This window comes from Eptatretus burgeri, chromosome 7 (genome assembly GCF_056783735.1).
Source record: "Eptatretus burgeri isolate ZD-2024b chromosome 7, Ebu_testis_v1, whole genome shotgun sequence".
NCBI classification, from domain to species: domain Eukaryota; kingdom Metazoa; phylum Chordata; class Myxini; order Myxiniformes; family Myxinidae; genus Eptatretus; species Eptatretus burgeri.
In genome coordinates, this window is record NC_140967.1 from 48,691,351 (window position 1) to 48,712,722 (window position 21,372).

Genomic DNA, 21,372 nt, shown 5'->3' on the forward strand with positions numbered 1-21,372 from the left:
GATGCTGCTGGTGTGTAACATTGCAGTGTTGGGTTCACATCAAGGTAACACTGAAGGGTCAGTAGCCTGAAGGTATAAAAGTGGCCCTGAAGACAGGGAAAACCCTGTCCACCTTCAGCAAGAGGCAAGCTCAAGATGCTTACCATTCCTAAAGCAGTCAAACAATTTCCTTTACATATTAGCCAGAAACTCATCTGGAATAGTTCTGTAACAAAACTTGAAAGGTAGTAGTAGTAGGTAGTACTTACTACTACTACTACTACTACTACTACTAAAAACAAAAAAATTTCATATGTGACAAATAAAGCGGATCATTTTGCAATAATCGCCAATCATTCTTAAATCAGACAAGTCAAATGAGAGCCGCAGGTAGTATGTGTGTCTGCTGGTTTGCAGACGTATCAAGCAAATGTAGATGAAGGAGTCAGGAGCAAAGTTCACCAGCCATGCAGAGAGTCTTGAGGCGAAAGCGATCACCATAGAAGACGATGAAGCATAGAGAATCATCCACATCTCGTTCAAACTCTTTTAACTGCTTGCCTTGTCGAATCTCCTTCACCTCCCGCAGGTCCACTGTCAGGAAGGACTTGACTTTAGAACAAAACCAAATATATATATATATATATATATATATATATATATATATATATATATATATATATATATATATATATATATATATATATATATATATATATATATATATATATATATACTCAAGTTCAAAACAAAAAATTGTTACAACATCACGAATATAAAACAAATTTCAATCACATCATCTTCATGCAAAGTCGATGGTTCAAAAACATTTCAATTTTAAACCGTTTCCAGGAACAAATGACGTACAATACTTATGCCTCTTCATTTCTATTGCGTAAAGACAAAACTTTCCAATAGTGTACAATCGATGAAAAACAACTTTGAGTTTTCATGAACACACAAAACATTGCAGATGTGAGATCACACTGAAACAATATCCTGCAAGACGTATCAGATCGTTTTTTTTTTTTTTTTTTTTTAAACAGAGTCAAGGCTTGTGGAAGAGCAAGAACAAAGAACGGATCAGCATGAAAAGTAACAAAAGGAACAGCAGAAAGAGAAGGAGGGAATGACAACGCAAGGGTCGAGCGACAAAATAGACGGAGTCAGATAAACAAGGGATGAGAGTATTTTACCATTCGGATTCTGGGGGGTATTCGGATATTTTACCAAGAGGGTAGGGGAGAACGCAAGGGGTGGACAAGATGGAGACAGAAGTAAAATATTTGGAGGGGGTGGGGTGGAAATATATCATGGTTTTGAATTGGGGACGATCGGAGATGGTGGTGAACAGCTGTCTTGAAGACTTAGAGGGAAGAATGAGATTGAAGAGAATGTGGAAGCTGGTTCCACAGGTGGGAAAAAAAAGAAACAGATGAGTAGAGGTGAGCAGTGGTCCTGAATTTTGGGAGTTTCACAAGAAGATGATTGCTGATGGACCACATCCACCCTGCAGGAACCTAGGAGGGGGGGGGGGGCTGAGGGGCACAAAGCACCAAGAGGGCAGAGGGTGCAAGACCAGAAAGGAGGTGCAAGAAGACAGAGATCATCGACCTGTCGGTGATGGTGAAGTGATGAGCCCATAGACTCAGCTTCATCACGAGAGATTCCAATGATCCTGAAAGCCTTGGTCCCATGGCATCAAGCTGAGCAGGGTGTGAGGCAGGAGCACCAGGCCAAAGGGGAGAGGAGTACTCCATGGAGCTGTTGATGAAAGCCTTGTAAGTGTATATGAGCTCAGGGGTGCCAAGGAAGGACTTTGCACGACGAAGGATGCCCAGTCAGTGACTGGCTTTGGAGGCCAATGTTGAAATGTGGTTTGCCAAAGAAAGATCATGGCTGATAGTGAGACCCAACAGTTTTAGTGACTCATCTTTTTTGAGAGGGTTGTTGCGAAAGTAGATGCGAGGGTTTGCTGCAAGGTCCTTTCAGAGAGAAATAGTGCCAGTGTGATATTTATCAGGATTGAAATTCTTATTCCAAGTGCTTGAGCAATTTGTGATGTTTTTTTTTCAAGGTCTGAAGAGAGGGAAGAGGCTGCAGACTGACTGTCTGAAGGAGGAGAAATCACAGCAGAGGGTGGAGTCATCAACAAAGAGATAAAGAGGATTTTCCAGAGAGTCAGAGAGATCACTGATGATGATAGGAATAATATCGGGCATACAACACTGCCTTGGGGTACTCCAGCCTTGACTGGGAGAGGTGTTTGACAGAAGATCAAGGGTCATCCATCTACAGATTATGGAATACACAAATACACTATTTTAACTCTTAAACCGCCCCAACCGCTCACCCCTCCCTCCTCGAATTACAGCCACAACACCGACCTTTCCCCTCCTTTCTCAATTAAGTTAACATGGAATCACAAGGAATAAAGAAGAACTTTGAGGCAGAAGGTCATTCAGCACACATCATGCCTGCACAACACCAACACCTGATTAAGTAAATGTCAGGCTATCGACTTCATTTTACTGGGAGGAGATGGGGGGTTATATACACAATTAAAATTAACATTTAAACTGAAAGATTATTATTATAATTACGACACATATATGTGTATATATATATATATATATATATATATATATATATATATATATATATATATATATATATATATATATATATTTCTTAACTGGGGTTGGGGGAAGACCAGAGGACGGGGAGGGGTGGATGGAGGAAGGAGGACGAAAGCACTTGGAGGGACAGTAATGCACAAACACCAACCACACATTCACTTTTTTGTATGCATAGTCGAGGCTCGTGGAAGAGCTGGACCTTCCCTTAATACTCCATTATCTCTCCTCTTATTTACTCTCAAGCTATGGCCCCTGGTCCTGTCACTGTCTACTCCGTTGAATAATTCATCTGCACTTATTTTATGTATACCTTTCATTATCTTAAACATTTCTATCATATCTCCTCGTAACCGCCTCCTTTCTCGTGTATAAAGCCCTGTCTCCTTCAACCGCTCTTCATGGTTGAGTCTCGCTAGATCTGGAATCAATCTAGTAGCCCGACGCTAAACCCTCTCCATGGTATCTATGTCCTTCCTGAGTTGTGGTGACCAAAACTGCACACAATATTGTAGATGTGGTCCTCACTAAATTCCTGTACAATGTTAACACCACCTCTTTTGATTTATAAATGATCCCCCTCCGAATACAACCTAAAACCCAGTTTTCTTTACCTATAGCTACCTGGCATTGTGCTGCCTGCTTACCTCCTATACCTATAGCCATTACCACCCCCAGATCCATCTCCTGTGTGACGTGCTCTAAAATTACCCCTTGCATCCTATAATCTCTATTTTCATTGTTCATCCCCAGCACTTTACACTTATTTCTGTTAAACTGCATCTGTCAATCTTTTACCCAATCTATGAAAGTATTGAGACTTTACTGAATATGATCACCCCACATCCCCCCCTCCTCCCCTCTCTGCTATTCACTTTCCCTCCAGGCTTTGTGTCATCTATAAATTTAGAAAGCCAGCTCTTAAACCCCACCATCAAAATCGTTGATGTAAATAATGAATACTTATGGTCCTGGTACTAATTCCTGAGCTGCACCACGACTTACATCCTCCCAGAAAGACAAGACATCCTCCCACTCACAGCCACTCTTTGCTTCCTATCACGAAGCCAGTTTGAAATCCAATTATCTACCTGACCAGCCACTCCACAAGCCCTCACTTTGGCTAACAGCCTCCGATGTGGTACCTTATCAAATGCCTTCTTAAAGTCTAGATATACGATGTCCACTGCCTTTCCCTCATCCACCAAATCAGACACTGCTTCATAGAACTCAAAAGATTTGTTAAACGCGATATCCCTTTCCTAAATCCATTTATTGCATTTTGGAAAATTTTGACCAACTTCTTTTAACCCCCCCCACCACCCGCCCCCCAACTCCCAAACCTTCCTCCCCCAATGATTCCCATTACTTTTCTTGATTTCTCAATGTATGCTCTCACTGCATTTGCATATGTAAAATGTAGACAGTGCCTTAGGCAATTAATCTGACTATTTTTCGTTCCTTTTAGGTCTGTTTTTTGGGGGGGTTTTGTTTGCATATTTTCTTGGAGCAGATAATTATCACCAAAATCTGACGATATATGTTTAAGGCACACAGTGAGAAAGCCGAAATAAACCAACATTGTCCATAAAAACCAGTGATTTAGGTACACCTACTGAACCTGGATATATCCACTGTTTCTGCTGTCACCACATTTACAGAAAGACTATTAAATACACTTAAAAAAAACATTCCATGCCATAAACTACAACGGACACTCGGTAGAGCGCATACCTCCGCCAGGCTAAACAGTTTACGTTTTGTATCCCACAGATAGGCAGGATCTGGATTCGGACTTGAACCAAAATCGAATTGGCTTGTCCTCGTCACACACCCAACCTGTCCATCAAGTTTTGCCGAATCCGTCCACAACTTTTTGAGATATTCTGCTCACAGACAAACAGACAGGGGTGAAAACATAACCTGCGTGTCTACCTTCAGTGATGGAGGTAATAATGGTCAAATTTAGTGTTGGCCGGGGGAAGCTTGCCGAAGTCTTTCACAAACTGGCTGGCCAGGCCTGATGTTCAACTGAGGTCAGGGCAGGAATCTGTAACTTTTTGAAAATCAAGTAACGAATTCGATTAATTGATTAATCAATAAATCAAAAAAGCCCTTTATAGCCAAATCATGCGGTCATTGTCATGTCCAAACATCGGCTTCCCAGCTCAAGATATGCCTGAAATATTGCCCAGATGATAAATAAATTGACAATAATGAAGTAATTAAGCAATTAATTGATTCATCAAAAAAAAAATGAAAAATAACGTTTTTGCCAAAGCACATCTTCACTTTTGTCTCCAAATTCTAGCTTCCTCGCCCAAGGGAAGGCTGAGATATTGCCCAGATGAGAAAGAAAATCAGTAATTAATAAATCGAAATTTTTTTTTTCAAAATTTCAGCTTCCAAGCTCAAAGGAAGGCTGAGATTTCACTCAGACAAAGAAGAATGAAAACAAGAAAGAAAACAAATGGAGTAAAAACTGAACACTTCCTTCCTCCGGCGATGACGTCATGCATCGCCTGGATGTGGAATTGGGAAGGAATGGTGTACAATAGTGTCGGTGCAGTGGCTGCATGGGAGTCATCAGAAGGAATCCGAACAAGCAAAAAAGCAATGATGACGTCACCAGGGGGAACCTGGATAGGATTCAGGTGCAGTGGCTGCATGGGAGTCATCAGAAGGAATGTGAACAAGCAAAAAAGCAATGATGACGTCATCAGGGGGAACCTGGATAGGATTCAGGTGCAGTGGCTGCATGGGAGTCATCAGAAGGAATCCGAACAAGCAAAAAAGCAATGATGACGTCACCAGGGGGAACCTGGATAGGATTTGGGTGCAGTGGCTGCATGGGAGTCATCAGAAGGAATGTGAACAAGCAAAAAAGCAATGATGACGTCATCAGCGGGAACCTGGATAGGATTCAGGTGCAGTGGCTGCATGGGAGTCATCAGAAGGAATCCGAACAAGCAAATAAGCAATGATGACGTCATCAGGGGGAACCTGGATAGGATTCGGGTGCAGTGGCTGCATGGGAGTCATCAGAAGGAATGTGAACAAGCATAAAAGCAATGATGACGTCACCAGGAGGAACCTGGATAGGATTTGGGTGCAGTGGCTGCATGGGAGTCATCAGAAGGAATCCGAACAAGCAAAAAAGCAATGATGACGTCATCAGGGGGAACCTGGATAGGATTCGGGTGCAGTGGCTGCATGGGAGTCATCAGAAGGAATGTGAACAAGCAAAAAAGCAATGATGACGTCATCAGGGGGAACCTGGATAGGATTCAGGTGCAGTGGCTGCATGGGAGTCATCAGAAGGAATGTGAACAAGCAAAAAAGCAATGATGACGTCACCAGGGGGAACCTGGATAGGATTTGGGTGCAGTGGCTGCATGGGAGTCATCAGAAGGAATCCGAACAAGCAAAAAAGCAATGATGACGTCATCAGGGGGAACCTGGATAGGATTCGGGTTTCAGCTGCTGCTCCTCTACCCTCTATCTTGGTGATGGATCTTCACCAATTGAGCTTTATTAAAATAAATAAAACAAAAAATAACCCAGATCAAAACCAATAAATAATTCTGCCTGCGCGACCATGCATCCGATCAGGTTGAAGTTTAAAACATATATTCCCTATCACTACTAGATTATAATTGTGAAGTTTCACATCGATTAATGAAGCGGTTCAAGATAAAGAATTTTTTTCAAATATTTTCGTTCAATCCAATATGGCTGCCAGACCACAAACATCCATCCATTGGGACCATACTCTGTGCAGAGCATTGTTTCTGCTTTAGCAGTCTCCTTGGCTATTGGGCACAATCCTGGATGGGTCACCAATCTGACACGGGACACCAGCAAGCAGGCACTCATTTTGCCGACCTCGGAAGGATGACAGGCAGAGTCAACCCCACCTGGTATTAATTCAACAGCCGAGTGTGATTTGAACTCAGGATCTTGGGATCCCAAGCCCACCACCTTATCCATTAAGCCAACACTCGGCACATAATCTATGATATCAACCCAATCCTTACCATTGCTTTAACATGAAAAATAAAAACACCGAAGTGACGTTTTGAGAAGAATCGTGAATTTCTTTGCGTATCTGCGTACTTGGTGAATATTGCATGAGATCAGGCGTGTGTTCCATTACCAATCAGTTGCTATCGCTTGCCAAGCCAGCAGCGCCTTATCAACGGTTTAGTTGGAGCACTTGCTTGAGGGCTTAAAAGTCCACACCCAAAAAACTGCGATGTGATTACGTCATATTTCACATGACCCGCTACATCATCTCCAGGACACGTTTGCCTTGGGACTTGTGTTTACATGTGGCGTACATACGATCTGAAAAGTCCTGAGAATGCCATCGAGATGTATATTGTTGCTGGTTGTAGCAATACATCCAAAGATGGTGCGAGTGTGCATGCTGGAAGGAAAATAGAGACCGCCAGGGTAAACCTGACGGGAGGAAAGTGGCGCGGCCTAACGGCTTCAAGCGTCATTCGCAGCGCCCATTTTGAAGATAATTCATGTCACACCGGCCTGTCTTCCCAGTTCAGGAGGGGTAAATTGAATCGATTAAAAGCCTGACGCGATCGCCACGGAGATTAGAGCTGTTGTCATCGAATGGAAAAGAAGAAAATGGACGGAACAGCGGTGGAAAAGTGCAAGAACCTGAGGGTGTGTCATCGTTTTTTGTTTGTTTGTTTTTTATATTTTTTTTTTACTCAGTGTTTCTATTTCACAGAAACGGAGAAAACCATAAAATGTTGAAAGTATGTTTAATCTCCGTGATGATGGTGCATAGTTTAATCATGGCAGCAATAAACAACATTCACATTGTAATTCCTGTTATTTGTGGACGATGATCCGCTGGGCTGGTGCGGGCAAGGCATGCAGGCCCGACGGGCACAAACGTTCAGGGCGAGAGAAACACTGTGTGCGATGCATGATGATACAAGTATGACGAATGCGATAGGATTAAGTGGAGCTCGACGAAATAATGACAGGCAAGGGAAATGGCGGGCCAGGAACTACTTTATTCCACACTGAATATCGGTGTGAAGGCTGTAAATGCACCACAAGTGTGACGTCCAAAGGGTCGACAAGTTAGAAATTGCAATAATTATTGTTTGAATTCTACTGTTGAGTTTTGTCACTTATGATTAACGAGCATATTATCCATAGGGTGACTACATCATCCCACTCCCCCCACAGTGACAACACACACACACACACACACACACACACACACACACACACACACACACACACACACACACACACACACACACACACACACACACACACGCAATTCTGACAACTCAACAAAAAAGCCTCAGCCTCCATCTCCCAACTCTGTCCCATCTTTACTCTTCCCCACCTCAATCTCAAGTTCTCACCATTCCCCTCCCGACCCAAAGGCATCGATCCCCTGCCCACACTCAAGCCTTCAAATTCCCCCATGCCCCCATCCCACTGAAAGTCCTCAACACCCCCTCCCCCCCCCACTCTCTGAAAACGCTCCATAAAGCTTCAACAGACACCCCTTAAAATATTACATAACACTCGATGAATCCCCCCTCCTCCCTCTATTTCATACCTTCGTACCGGGATGCTATTTATCCCGTTGCTTTTTTCAGTTACTCTGAATTATATATGAAAAACTCAAAGCTCAGAGTGATGTAATCGTTTCTAAATATGTTTACTTCCTTTAATTTGCAAATTAGATAAAGTGTCTGCGGAAAAGGCAATGATGGGATTTGAATAAAGCGATTTGCTTTGTCATTAATGTGTTGAATATGTGTAATTCTTCACCATTGAGAGATGAGGCCAAAACGATAAATATCATGACATTTCAAAAAGTCGTGGATGGATTTTAACAACACCAGGTGGATGAGTTGTGGATGTGACAAGAACAAGCTGGTTATATTTTAGTTCAAGTCCGAATCCAGATCCGGCACATCAGTCACATTACAAACCATAAATCGTTCGGTTTGGAGGAGGTACACGCTCCACCGAGTGCCATTCTAGTTGTTGTAGATATTACATCAGCACAGCACTGATACAGAAGGAATATATATATATATATATATATATATATATATATATATATATATATATATATATATATATATATATATATATATATATATATATATAGACATATACATATACATATACACACGCACACACACACACACACACACACAAACACACACACACACACACACACACACACACACACACACACACACACACACACACACACACACACACACACACACACACACACACACACACACACAGAAATTCTTCTGCAGATAGACTTGAAACAATATATTACAGCTTTTGAAAATAGGAAGGACGATGCATATGATAAACTGATAAACTTCAAAGGAGATGTTTTTTTCCTGGAATGGTAAAAATTGCAGACCACTGGCACGTCACCTACCAATACATCATGGGTTAGCAGGGATGACACCTTCAACATTATACGGAATTGCTTTATTTGTGACAAGGTAAATAGGATGGCTGGAAACAGCCTCAAACTAGAAGGGCACTCGGTAGAGAGCCCACCTCTTGCCACGCAATGCCTGATCAACAAGAACACATCGGGCCCAATACATTTTTGAAACACCATGCTATACAGTACCATGTAGTTTTTGGCCCTGTTTCTCAATGGTGAAGAATAACTTTAAAAATCAAATAATGATCGTATCCAGATTTGGATTCAGATCTTCACCAAAATCGAATCAATTCTTCCATGTTAGGTCAGGTCAGGGATGGGAGCACGCACCAGAGCAGTGCGTCGCTGCGTCCACTTTCCGCCTGTACTCCAGGGGCCTCCGTCTAACCATCCCCCAGGCAGATGCCTGGCCCATCCCCATCTCCTTGAGATTCCAATCGAACCTGCTGCAACTACGAGGCACGTGGTCGGCCCATTGGCCTCCTCCACTCACGAGACTCCCTCGCCAAGAGAATCTGGTGAGCAGGATCAGCGTCAGGAAAATGAGCCACATGTCCATACAGTCGCATCTGACGCTCACGGACTATGCAGGTAACAAATCTCATTTGAGTCTCTCTCAGCAACCGCTCGTTGGACACAAAGTCCGACCAGCAAAAGCCAAGGATTCTCCAAAGAGACCTGGTCCTTGGTCTCCATCTCAGATCCTTGGTCATAGTCCAAGTCTCGCATCCATAGAGCAAGACTGGAAGCACCAAGGACCTGAAGACTCGGACTATCATCCTCCCACAAAGGTATCGGCAGTGCCACACACCATTATCCAGTGAATCCATGACTCCCCAGGTCCGACCCAGACGTCTATTGACCTCTGACTCACAGCCAGCAGAGACATGAATATCACTGCGAAGGTAAGTGAATCTCTCCACGACCTCAACATGCTCACCACAAACAGGCACAGACAGGACAGCAGCATCCAAGATGTCACCGAAAGCCTGGATCTTAGTTTTGACCCAAGAAACCCGTAATCCCAGCAGCTCCGACTCCTCATTCAGCACCTCGAGGGCCCCCAAAAGGATTTCTAAAGTCTCCACAAAGATGACTGCATCATCTACGAAATCAAGGTCAGAGATCTTGACATTCCCTTGGTGGCACCCCACCCCACCTCATTTTTGGTGGCACCCCACGAAGACCAAGAATCCTCCAGAGGACATCCCGATTCATTGAATCGAACGCTTTACAGAGATCAACATAAGCTGCAAGCAGCCCCTGCCGAAACTCTCGTCTGCATTCAGTGAGGACCCGAAGAGCAAGGATACGGTCAATCGTTGACCTCTTTGGTGTAAAGCCTGACTGCTCTGGACGCTGGTGCTCAAGCAGATGGTGGCGAACCCTATCAAGAATTATCCGAGCAAAGACCTTGCCGTGCACTGAGAGCAGCGTCACCCCTCGGTAGTTGTTGCAGTCTTGGTGATCACCCTTCCCTTTCCAGAGAGGGACAACAAGGCCCCTCTTCCAGTCAGTTGGGATGATGCCTGTGTTCCAGGCAGAGCACAAAACTGCATGCAACGACACGAGTGCAGCATTTCCACCAGCCTTGAGAAGTTCAGCATGGATGCCACAGATCCCTGGAGCTTGACCCCATTTTAACCGGTTCACCGCAGCCTGTGTTTCCACAAGCGAAGGTGGACCACAGTTGATTGGAGGGTCAGCAACAGGGATTGTAACACCCCTGACATCCAACTCGACAGCTGGTCGATCAGCCTGGTACAACTGCTCAAAGTAACCGGCCCAACAGGCCTTCACTTCGGACTCCTCTGTCAAGAGCCTACCACCCTCTGCTCTAACTGCAGTGCTCCGAGGGATGGGCTTGAATGAACGCAATGCGCGAATTCCCCTGGAAGCGGGACGAGAATCACTTGACCACAAGTGATGCTCTACCCCCTCACAGATTCCTCGCACCTAGGCCTCCTTGTCCACCCTTAGCGCACATACAGTTTTAAGCCTCAGCTCCCTGAACAGCTCAGCTCTGCCATTCAGCCTGGTCCTGCGACTCTGGTCAATGGCATCCAGTGTCCCTTGAGAGACAAAATTCTTCTTTGCCCTGCGGTGAGTTCCAAGACATCCTCTGGCAACATCAAGGACGGTGGTCTTGAAGGCACTCCACAACTCTTCAGGACCTCCCAAAGCACCCAGACCCCCCAAATCTCCACTCAGCTTGTTTCCAAACTCCTCAGCTACCCACCCATCCTTGAGCTTAGCAACATCCAGCCGAGGCTGGGATGGTACCATTCTCCTGGATTTAAGGTGCAACTTCTGAGTTGCTACAACAAGCGTGTGGTCAGTATTGAGGAACTGAGCACTCCGGTAGACCCTGCAGTTCTGGATCATCCTCCAGTGACCATCAACGAGGACATGGTCAATCTTCTTTGCCACACTGCCAGTGTTGGAATACCAAGTCCAGCGATGAGCTTGTGGGCGCTGAAACCATGAACCGGCCACCCTAAGTCAATGACTTCTTGCAAAGTCAAAGAACTTCGTGCTATTCTGGTTCATAGTTCCTGAACCATGGGGACCAAAACATCTCATAACCATCCCTATCAGTTTCCGTCGATGCATTGAAATCCCCCAAGACAAGAAGTGTATCTCGTCTGGGGCACTGATCAACCACAGACTCGAGCGTGGCGGAGAATGTGTCCTTCACGGTGAGGTCACTCGCCTCAGTCGGAGCAAAAACAGAGACCAGGGAAATGACACCTCAGGAGTGACGAATCCTTCGTCTCATAATACGCTCATTGACCGGTGTTACTTCAATTATCATTGGGGTCAGCCTATTGGACACAGCTGCAGCGACTCCTTGGGTATGGTAACCATCAGAGCGACCAGACCAATAGTAGGTGTAACCACCCACCACGATCTCACCGCAATCTGGTCTCCGAACCTCAGAGAGAGCTGCAATCCCGATGTTCAAACGCTTGAGCTCAGGTGATAACAGAGACAGGTGATCATCCTCTCTTAGGGATAGGACATTCCAGGCACCCACCCGAAGGGACCGCCTCAAGTTAACCCAAGGAGACCGCTGTCTGGTGGACGACACCTCAGCACCACTCTGACACACTCTCCTACAATCTGACCCGGGAACGTTACCCTGTGGTTTCCCTCCAACATCAAAGATTGGGGGTCCCGAAGGCTTTGCCCCAATCCCGTCATCCAGTGAGCTGCCCTCCGAAGGGAAGCTGCATGGGAGGTACTCCCACGGAGTGGGTTTTCAGATTTTTTTTGCGTTTTGCGGAATGAAGGGTTTTACGGTTGCCGGAGTGCAAATCCTGCCACCAACCTCCTCATAAAAAGTAACCCAACTGCAGGAGGACGTCCGCAGACACAGTTGAGCACTAGATATGGATTGCTGTTGGCTCACAAGGAGCTCCTCCGCCCTTTGGACTCCTCTGTCAAGAGTCCCACACACCACACACAAGAGTTCCATGTCCCACTCCCAACTGTCCACCAAGTTTCATCCGAATCCGTCCACAACTTTTTGAGATATCCTGCAAACAGACAGACAAACAAACAGAAAGGAGTTAAAACATAACCTCCTTCACCTTTGGTGGTGCAGGTAACAATACCAGGCATTGGAGAGAGCACAAGACAAGAGGGTTTAGGTGCAGCATCTGATGGAAATGACAATGGGGTACACCTCAAGATGATGGCTCACCGTTACCTATGATGCCAAGTACCATGGGTCCTTGTTGCACTGCATACATTTCTGAACGCACTGCTGCCAGAAGAAAATCTGCTGACTCCCAGGAATTATTTAATACCTCCGCCACCAACGGTGAAGGACGTTATGTTTTCACCTCTTTCTGTTTGTTTCTTTGCAGGATATATCAAAAGTTGTCGACGGATTTGGATGAAATTTTGTGGACAGGTTCGGTGTGTGACAAGGTCGAATGGATTCGATTTTGCTGAAGATCCGGATCTGGCACTAGAATTTTTAAAGTGATTCTTCACCATTGAGAGATAGGGCTAAAAACGATACATAGCACGATATCTCAAAAAGTAGGAGACGGATAGAGATGAAACTTGGTAGACATGTTGGATGTGGGACAAGGAAGAAGCGATTCAATTCTGGTGAAGATCCGAATCCGGACTTTTGATCGGACTATGTACGATAGCGCGTCTCATCTGCCCGGACGTTTGATTTTCTCACTTTTGTCCATCAAGCTCTCCTTACCACGAGTCCTTTGGCCAAGCCGGCGCCCAACATCTACTACCACCGATGAGCAACAAGAGACCGCATATGTGCCAAGAGGGCTTCAGGACATCCAAATTGATCCAGTAATGGACAACTTTGACAAGAATGTATATAATATAGATGGCAAGGCCACCACAAAGGAAATGGTTGCAGTGGTATACAAGAGGTGCCAGGTTCGCCCTCCTGATGAGTCTCCACTTCTCAGGACCAACATGAAATCCAGAAGATGATAGCCTCCAGAGGTCGTGTACCAATACATGCTGTGTAGCTATAGATATGTACATAGAAGAATTTACCTTTGCTTTTCACACTCACTGTGCAGAAACACTAGCTCTTTTATCCTCGGTCTGGTGAGAAAAGTGGAATTCATTTGTCGTAATACACATTTACCTCTTGCCGGTCAATCGATCAAGAATGTCTCCTGCACTTAAAGTATAACTAAAAGCTGTGGAGGTGTGGGATCTGAATTGTGCACTTGTTGTGCTTATATAGTTTACAGTAGTGTATTTATATCCCTATAGTGGAAGGGTGAGAGGTGGAATGTATGATAGCACATAGATCAAAAAATGTAAATTATGATGGCATTCTTACATTTCAATACCAGGTACAAGTAGCCTGAACCTCCAACCTACCTGAACCTCCTGTACATCCTGAAGCTCCAACTGTAGGTGATTAATCTTTCACCGATGTTTGCTCTGCGGTACTTCAGAGTGTGACAAATATGCATAAAAGAAATATCTACTCTGGAAGATGAGTCGATTTGAGAAATACAGAACAGCTGCCGCAGAGAAGTCCAGCATGGACAGTTGTTCATTCTGTCCTATCAGAGGACAACCCAGTTGTAGCCACTACCATTCATTCAAGCTCTTCCTGCAGATTTCACCACCATCTACACAACTTTACTCAGACTGGTTCAACAATCAGGGAGAGCCTGAGACCACATCAAAGGCCATGACCTTTGCTGACATGCGTAGAGGTTTGTAAGCCAGTCAGGTGCAGTAAGGTCTGACTCAGAAGTCCTCTTCCATCGACCGCTGGTGGTCTCAAAGCAGAGGGATGCTAGTTTGGAAAAAGTATTGGTGCATGAGTTGCCTGGAACATCCCATCTCTCTTCAACGATGATGGCACCATGAGGAAAACAACAGTCAGACACAGCAAAGAATTTGGAAGCTTCCTATGAGGAAACGCACCTCACTCCTCCAAGGAGTGAGCACAGCACATATCATTGGTGGCACGGCACTCCTGCAGGGCATGAAGGAGACATTCTTCAGCCCATTTGATGACCTGAGCTTTCAGGTTAAAAGGTACCTGAAAAGGTTAATGGATGGGAACCTTGTAGTTGGGGCTGTTGTCATAGTCTTTGTTAGGTATGACAACCAAAATTCTGTCAAGCAAATGGAAAGGCAGTGATGTGTTGATGAGCAAAGAGACAGCTACATGATCAAGGGAAAACGCCATGTGCCAAATTACAGGAAGTTTTTGAGGAGCTCAGACAAAATGCCTTTTCTTGAAATTTTTGTATCAGACTACCTCATGACTGCCAGACATGACTTGTTTGCTGATGCCAAGTTCCTCATCCTTGCTGGAGGATTGGCTAATGACCAAATGCCAAAAGTTTTCAAAGAATCAGGTATGTCAGACCTTCAGAACATTTTCAGTCTCATGAAGAGGCTCTCCATGCCATTCATTATTCTCAGGAGTTCGAGCACATTGTAATCTGCAGTGATGATACAGATAACTTTGTTGTTCTCTTCCACAAAAAACATTCAAATGCTGGACACTCTAGTCTACATACATGCAGGGCATAACACATAATACACATGGCGAGTGTGATTGATCTCAATCAACACCATTGTGGAGAAAATATGTCGACAGCTGTGCCATAATCTACCAACATCATATGCTCTTACTGGATGCGACACCAAGAGCAGCTTTTTCAAAATTGGCAAGCATGGGGCACACGGCAGACTTGCAGTGCAACACATCAAGGGAAATCCTGTCGCACTGGTCAACTTTGGTCTTCCCAACAGCGGAGACTGCAGAAAATGATGGAGCTTCAGCCCATGGATGCGTCTTTCCTGTCTATGGAAGCAAGAGCATTCCCTGCACTCAACGCTGGAGCAGTTGAGGTATGTATTGACTTCAACTACAGACAAATCAGCAGTACATCTCCCACCCTCAAAAGATTATTTCAAGCAGAATGTGATGAGGGTGAGGTATCAGTATCACAATTATCCTGATCATAGGATCATTGGTATCTCCTGTGATGAAGCTGAGTCTTTTGGTCTCTCACTGTCTCACCGCAGGCAGGTCTGTTGTCTTTCTGTCTTCCACAATCTCCTCTCCGGCCTCGCTCCCCCCGAATCCCCTTTTATGTCTGTGATCTGTCTCCCCCGCACCTCCCCCCCCCCATATTTCTGCAGGGCGCTCAAGGTCTGCCAGCAACCCTCTTCTGGTGAAACTACCAAAATCATGAATCACTGCTCACCTTCACTATTTCATACCTCTTTTTCCTCGCCTTTGGAACAAACTCCCAAGCTCTCATCAATCCCACTCTTCCCTCCAAGTCTTCCAAACAGCTGTTCACCACCATCTCTTATCTTCCCCCATCCAAAACCATGATCTTTTCTACCCCCATTAACCCACTCCAAACCCACCTCCTTGAATCAAATTCCCTGCTTTCCTTCCTGAAAGTCCCTGTAGTTTCCATCTTGTTCACCCCGTGTACCCCGCCCCATCCCTCCCCCTTCCACAGATCTCCTAATGCCTCTGTTCCCCACTGTTTTGTTTTCCTCTCCTGCCTCTATTGTCTCCTGCTCCCTTTGTTATACGTTTTGTGTATTCGCTCTTATATGAGCCTCGATATTTTATACAAAAAACAAAAGTTGAAATGTTTTCAGTTGCTAACTGACCACTTTTTTGTCTAGTTTAAGGTATTTGTTGAGCTATTATGGTGGAGCTCGTTCGTTCGTTCTCACACACATAAGGAAAAGGATGATGCTGTAAACCAGGTCTACTTTTGGGATTAGCTTCCTCTGTTCATTGGAGCCTTCCTTAAGTGGTATTTTCTTTATTTTGCCTTGTATCTTGTGAAGTGTTGTTTTAGTGATGAATAAATTGGGTGAACATCATATTAAATATGAGTAGTGTTGACTCAGCACTTCGCTAGTTGGCACGCTATCAAGAGAGCTTGTTGCACTTCATAAACTACAACATATTGCATTCCTGGGCTGACAGGAAGGTCTAGACCTAGAGGTATGCACCTTCACCTCAAAGCCATCTCGCCTGGGTTCAAATCCAGACCTAGATATAAACTGTCATCCTGGTGTTTCACAGGTGGAGCGATTCATCAGTGTGTGTGCCGACCCGATTGGATGGATGTTAAACTGGGCATCCCATCTGGCTGCATTAGATGGTTGATGTTAAAGATCCCATGGTGTCCTTATTGTGAAGAGGAGGTGAGCTATCGCCGCTGACACCCTGGTCAAGTTACAAATTCCTGGCCTAACTACTGCTGGGAGAGGGATGGCAAACCACTCAGCATGACATCAGGCCAAGAAACTGCTTCGGTAGAACCAACACTCTGCATCACGGAGTAGGGTACATCGGATCGGATTGCATAACTGTCTGCGAGTCTCAATGAGGATGTAAAATGAAGTGGAACACATGGAGAAAAAAAAGAAGGATATTTTAGAACTTGATGATGATGATGACATTGTTTGAAACCTCTACACTGGCATAGTCGTTCAGGATCTGGATTATGTTGTGGATGTTTTGAGATTTTTTGAACCTGCTGGGCAGAACATGAAAACCATGCCCATCACCATTGCTTCCCCCCCCCCCCCCAATGTGAGCACTGCCAGCTCATTGTTAGTTCAAACACTGGAGTACCAAATTTCATTCCCTGTTGTTATCCACAGGGTCCAAAGCTTTGTTGATTGTGATTGGGAGCATCGAGACCTCTTCCTTCGGTGTTCTTGGTTGAGGTCAATAGTTTGGAGAAGTTTTACAGAAGGTGTTTGAACAGACAGAAGCTGTCGACTCGAACAATGGCTGATTGTGAGTCCCATGCGAAAAGATACACGGCTGTCTACATCAAGGACGGCTGTCTACATCAAGGACGTGTGTGGTCAACCATATTGACTTTTTTTTCTTTTTTTTGTATACCTTGTCGAGGCTCGTATGAGAGCTAACACACAACGCACAGCAAGGGGGCATGAGACAAGAGGGGCGGAAGTGGGAGGGACAAAACAGTGGGAGCAGAGACATTAAGTGAACTGTGGAAGGGAGAGGGATGGGGATGAGACGGTCAACAGAAGATGGATATTATAGGGACTTTCAGGAAGGAAAGCAGGGGAATTGAAGGAAGTGGGCTTGGGTGGATTATCGGGGGCAGAAAAGATCGAGGATTTGGATGGGGGATAAGAGGTGGTGGTGAACAGCGGTTTTGAAAGCCCGGAGGGAAGAATGGGAAAGAATAGAGTGAGGGAGTTTATTCCAAAGGCGGGAAAAAAGAGGAATGAAAGAGTGAAGATGAGCAGTGATTCGTGATTTTGGTAGTTTTACCAGAAGGGGGTTGTTGGCGGACCTTGAGTGCCCTGAGGAAATGTGGTGGGGACAAATTGCAGAGAGCAGGGGGGGACAAGGCTGGAGAGGAGACGGTAGAAGACAGAAAGACCACCGACCAACCTGCGGTGATTGAGTGATAGGCCCAAAGACTCAGCTTCATTGCGGGAGATGCTGATGATCCTAAATGCCCTGGTTTCGACAGTGTGAAGCCGAGAAAGGTGGGAGGCAGGAGCACCAGCCCAGAGGGGAGAGCAGTACTCCATCAGGCTGTGGACAAAAGCTTTGTAAGTGGTCAGGATCTCAAGAGGGCCGAGGAAGGACTTTGCACGACGGAGGATTCCCAGTTGGCGACTGGCTTTTGAGGCGAGGTTGGAAATGTGACTTTCCCAGGAAAGGTCATGGCAGATAGTGAGACCCAGAAGCTTGAAAGAAAAGACTTCTTCCAGAGGATTGTTGAGAAAGTGTACGGGGGGGGGGGGGGGGGTTCTAAACGGTCCTTTCGAAGAGACATAGTGAGAGTGTGAGATTTGTCCAGATTGAAAGACATGTTCCACGTGTTGGACCAGTTTGTGATTTTATCCAGATCTGCAGTGAGCGAAGAAGCTGCTGCTTGCCGGTCTAAGGGATGACAGATGGTACGGCAGAGGGTGGAGTCGTCGGCAAAGAGAAAGAGGATTTTCCAGAGTCGGAGAGATCATTGATGAAAACCAGAAAAAGAACAGGGCCCAGAACGCTACCTTGAGGAACTCCAGCCTGGACAGGAAGAGGGGATGAAGGAACTCCATTTAGGGCCACACGTTGACTGCGACAGGAGAGGAAGTCTGCGAGCCATGAGTGGAGATGGCCTTGAATACCATGGGAAGAGAGTTTGGTGAGTAGGGCAGGGTGCCAGACTGTGTCAAAAGCACGTGATATGTCCAGGGATACGGCTCGGATTTCCTGTCTGGCATTGAGGACCTCCATCCATTGCTGGGAGAGCAGAAGCAGCATTTCCGGGGTAGAGTGACCTGGTCTGAAACCAAATTGATGATCGGAAATCAAGCCATTGGAGAAGAGGAAGGATTTCATGTCTGAAGCAATGATGGATTCCATAACCTTGCTGATGATTGGGAAAAGGCTGATTGGTCTGTAGTTACAGGGATCTGTTTTTGCACCTTTTTTGTGCAGGGCAGTGATGTTTGCAGATTTCCAAGCAGATGCCAGATGACCTTGTGCAAATGAGAGGGTGAATAGAACAGAGAGAGGGTGAGCAAGAGCAGAAGAGCAGGCTTTGAGGACACGTGGGCTGATGCCATCTGGACCGGTTGCAGAATCTGAGTCGAGGTTTGAAAGCAAGCTCTCCACCTTGTCAGGAGAAAAGGACACAGAGTCCAGGACAGTTGGGTGCGACTGGGTAAGGTTGGTAGAGAAAGTGATGGGTTTAGGACACAAGATTTAGCTGCAAACACCGAGTTTAGACATTCAGCTTTATCACGTGCGGTATCAGCAGTGCGGCCATTTGAGGTAAGGGAAGGGATGGAGGGGGAACATACACCATTAACAGATTTGATTAAATGCCACCAGGATTTTGAGGAGGGAGAGAGGTTTGAGAGTTCAGACTTGAGATGAGAAAGATGTTGTTTTCTGGCTCTCCTGAGGGTAGATACACACTTGTTCCGAGCTTTGTGGAAAGAACTGAGATTGCCCTCAGTTGGGTTTGCTTTCCATGAGGCAAAGGTAAGTTGTTTCAGGACAACTGCCTTGCCACAAGCTTCAGTAAACCAAGGGCGGGAGGAAGGGGAGGACAACTGAAGACGAGAGGGGATAAATATGTGCATGAGGGAGAGCAAGTTTCTTTGAAAGAATTCCCAGGATGAGTTGATGTTGGAGAAAGTAGTGATAGGAGACCAGTCTGTAAGTTTGATGGCTGCTTGGAGACCCTGACAGTAGGCTTGAGTGAAATGCCAGACTCGACGGCGGTGAGGTGGTTCTCTGATAAGTCAGAGAGATGTACACTTTGACAAGGACGTGGTCAAAAGAACCAATTGGAGTGGAAAAAGAGCAGCAGATATTGTCAGGGAATTTGTCAAAATCAGATCCAGAAGAGATGGAGTACCGGTTGAGATCCGGGTCGGGAAGTTGACTGATTGAGTCAGTCCCAATGAGTCGTAGAAGTCTGTTGCTGAAGTGCCACAGCAGGTGAGAGAGGTACCCACACCCAGCCAACTGGCATGATGACAATTGAAATCACCATATATGAGGAAGAGAGAGTTTGGATGAGAAGATAGAAGATGGTCCATGTTTTCGGATAGTGAGGTGTAGATGGAGTCATCACTGTTAGGTGGACGGTACAGTACACAATCGCAGAATTGAGAGAAGGTTAGCGTGTTGTTGTTGTTGTTGGGTTTTTTTTTTGAGATAAGAAAGAGATTAGTTGGGAGAATGGGGGATGTTTGGAAATAAAAGTGGGGAGGATGAAAATTGAAGGTAATGGGGAGAAAAAAAAACAAAAAAAAAAAACGATCAAACACCGAGTGGAACCGGTGGGCCTCAAGGCGAGGCCAAGGCCTCGGCCTCAAACACCCGGTAAGAACGTCGACCAAAAAAACTCACAAAATAGCACGATTTTTGAAACAAAACCGAACTTGGAACACACAGTAACATGTACGTGAGAAAATTAAATGGTTAAAACGGGACAAATAACGACCGGAAACTTAACTTTGAGATCGTCAGCAGGGAGCCCCTCAGGAGACCTCTCGTCGCTCCAAACCCGGAACCGGAAGGACATTGATGCTATCACATCTAAGACTGAACACATTAATGCCTTGTGTAAGCTTCCTGATATGGAGGTGCCTGCAGCCCAGCCTGCTGGTAACACCCCTGTTAATAGTTCAGACACATTGTCCATTTTAAGAAGTTTATGCCAAGTTACGGATCTAGTGAGACCACCAGACATTCACAATTTGCCCAGATTATTCGACAAGGATGATATTGTATATGCTACCTTGACACTTTTGAACAACAAGCGCAATCTACTGGTTTGTCAGAATCCAGTTGGGGGTTTGGCCCTTGAACCATGTCTTTCATGCCAGTTCAGAAAGTATATGCAGAGCTTTCAGATGAGAACAGAAATAATAAGTTGAAGTTGAGGAATTCGATTCTGTGCCACTACCAACGAACACCATTATTTTACAAAGCAAAAATTTAGGTCTGATTGAAAGAAGTGACGAGACCTTGAAGGAGTTTGGTGCCCAGTTATGGTTTAACTTTGTCCGATGGATACAACTGCCCGAGGCTACCCTGAAGATTGCGGATGCGAGGCGAGTACTGGGAGCTGTTGTGATGAACTGGTTTATTTTGTGATCAAGCACCATTGCTGATGTTGATCGACAGCTTTGATTCGGTGAACATCACCTGGTGACAACTGCGCAGGCAGCACAGTCTGTTGATGATTTCATCATTCTCTGGAAATCTCATAAGACTATGTTCCC

The 21,372-nt window shown here is 45.3% G+C and overlaps 1 protein-coding gene across 1 annotated transcript in view; it reads right to left on the reverse strand.

Moving 5' to 3' along the window:
- The window catches only part of LOC147023228 (1-phosphatidylinositol 4,5-bisphosphate phosphodiesterase gamma-1-like), a 178,743-nt gene that overhangs the window by 144,112 nt on the left and 13,259 nt on the right, over nt 1–21,372 (reverse strand). Inside the window, exon 2 of the mRNA XM_085888403.1 lies at nt 442–573. Coding sequence (XP_085744529.1) covers nt 442–573 — 132 coding nt within the window. The remainder of the gene's footprint in view (nt 1–441; nt 574–21,372) is intronic.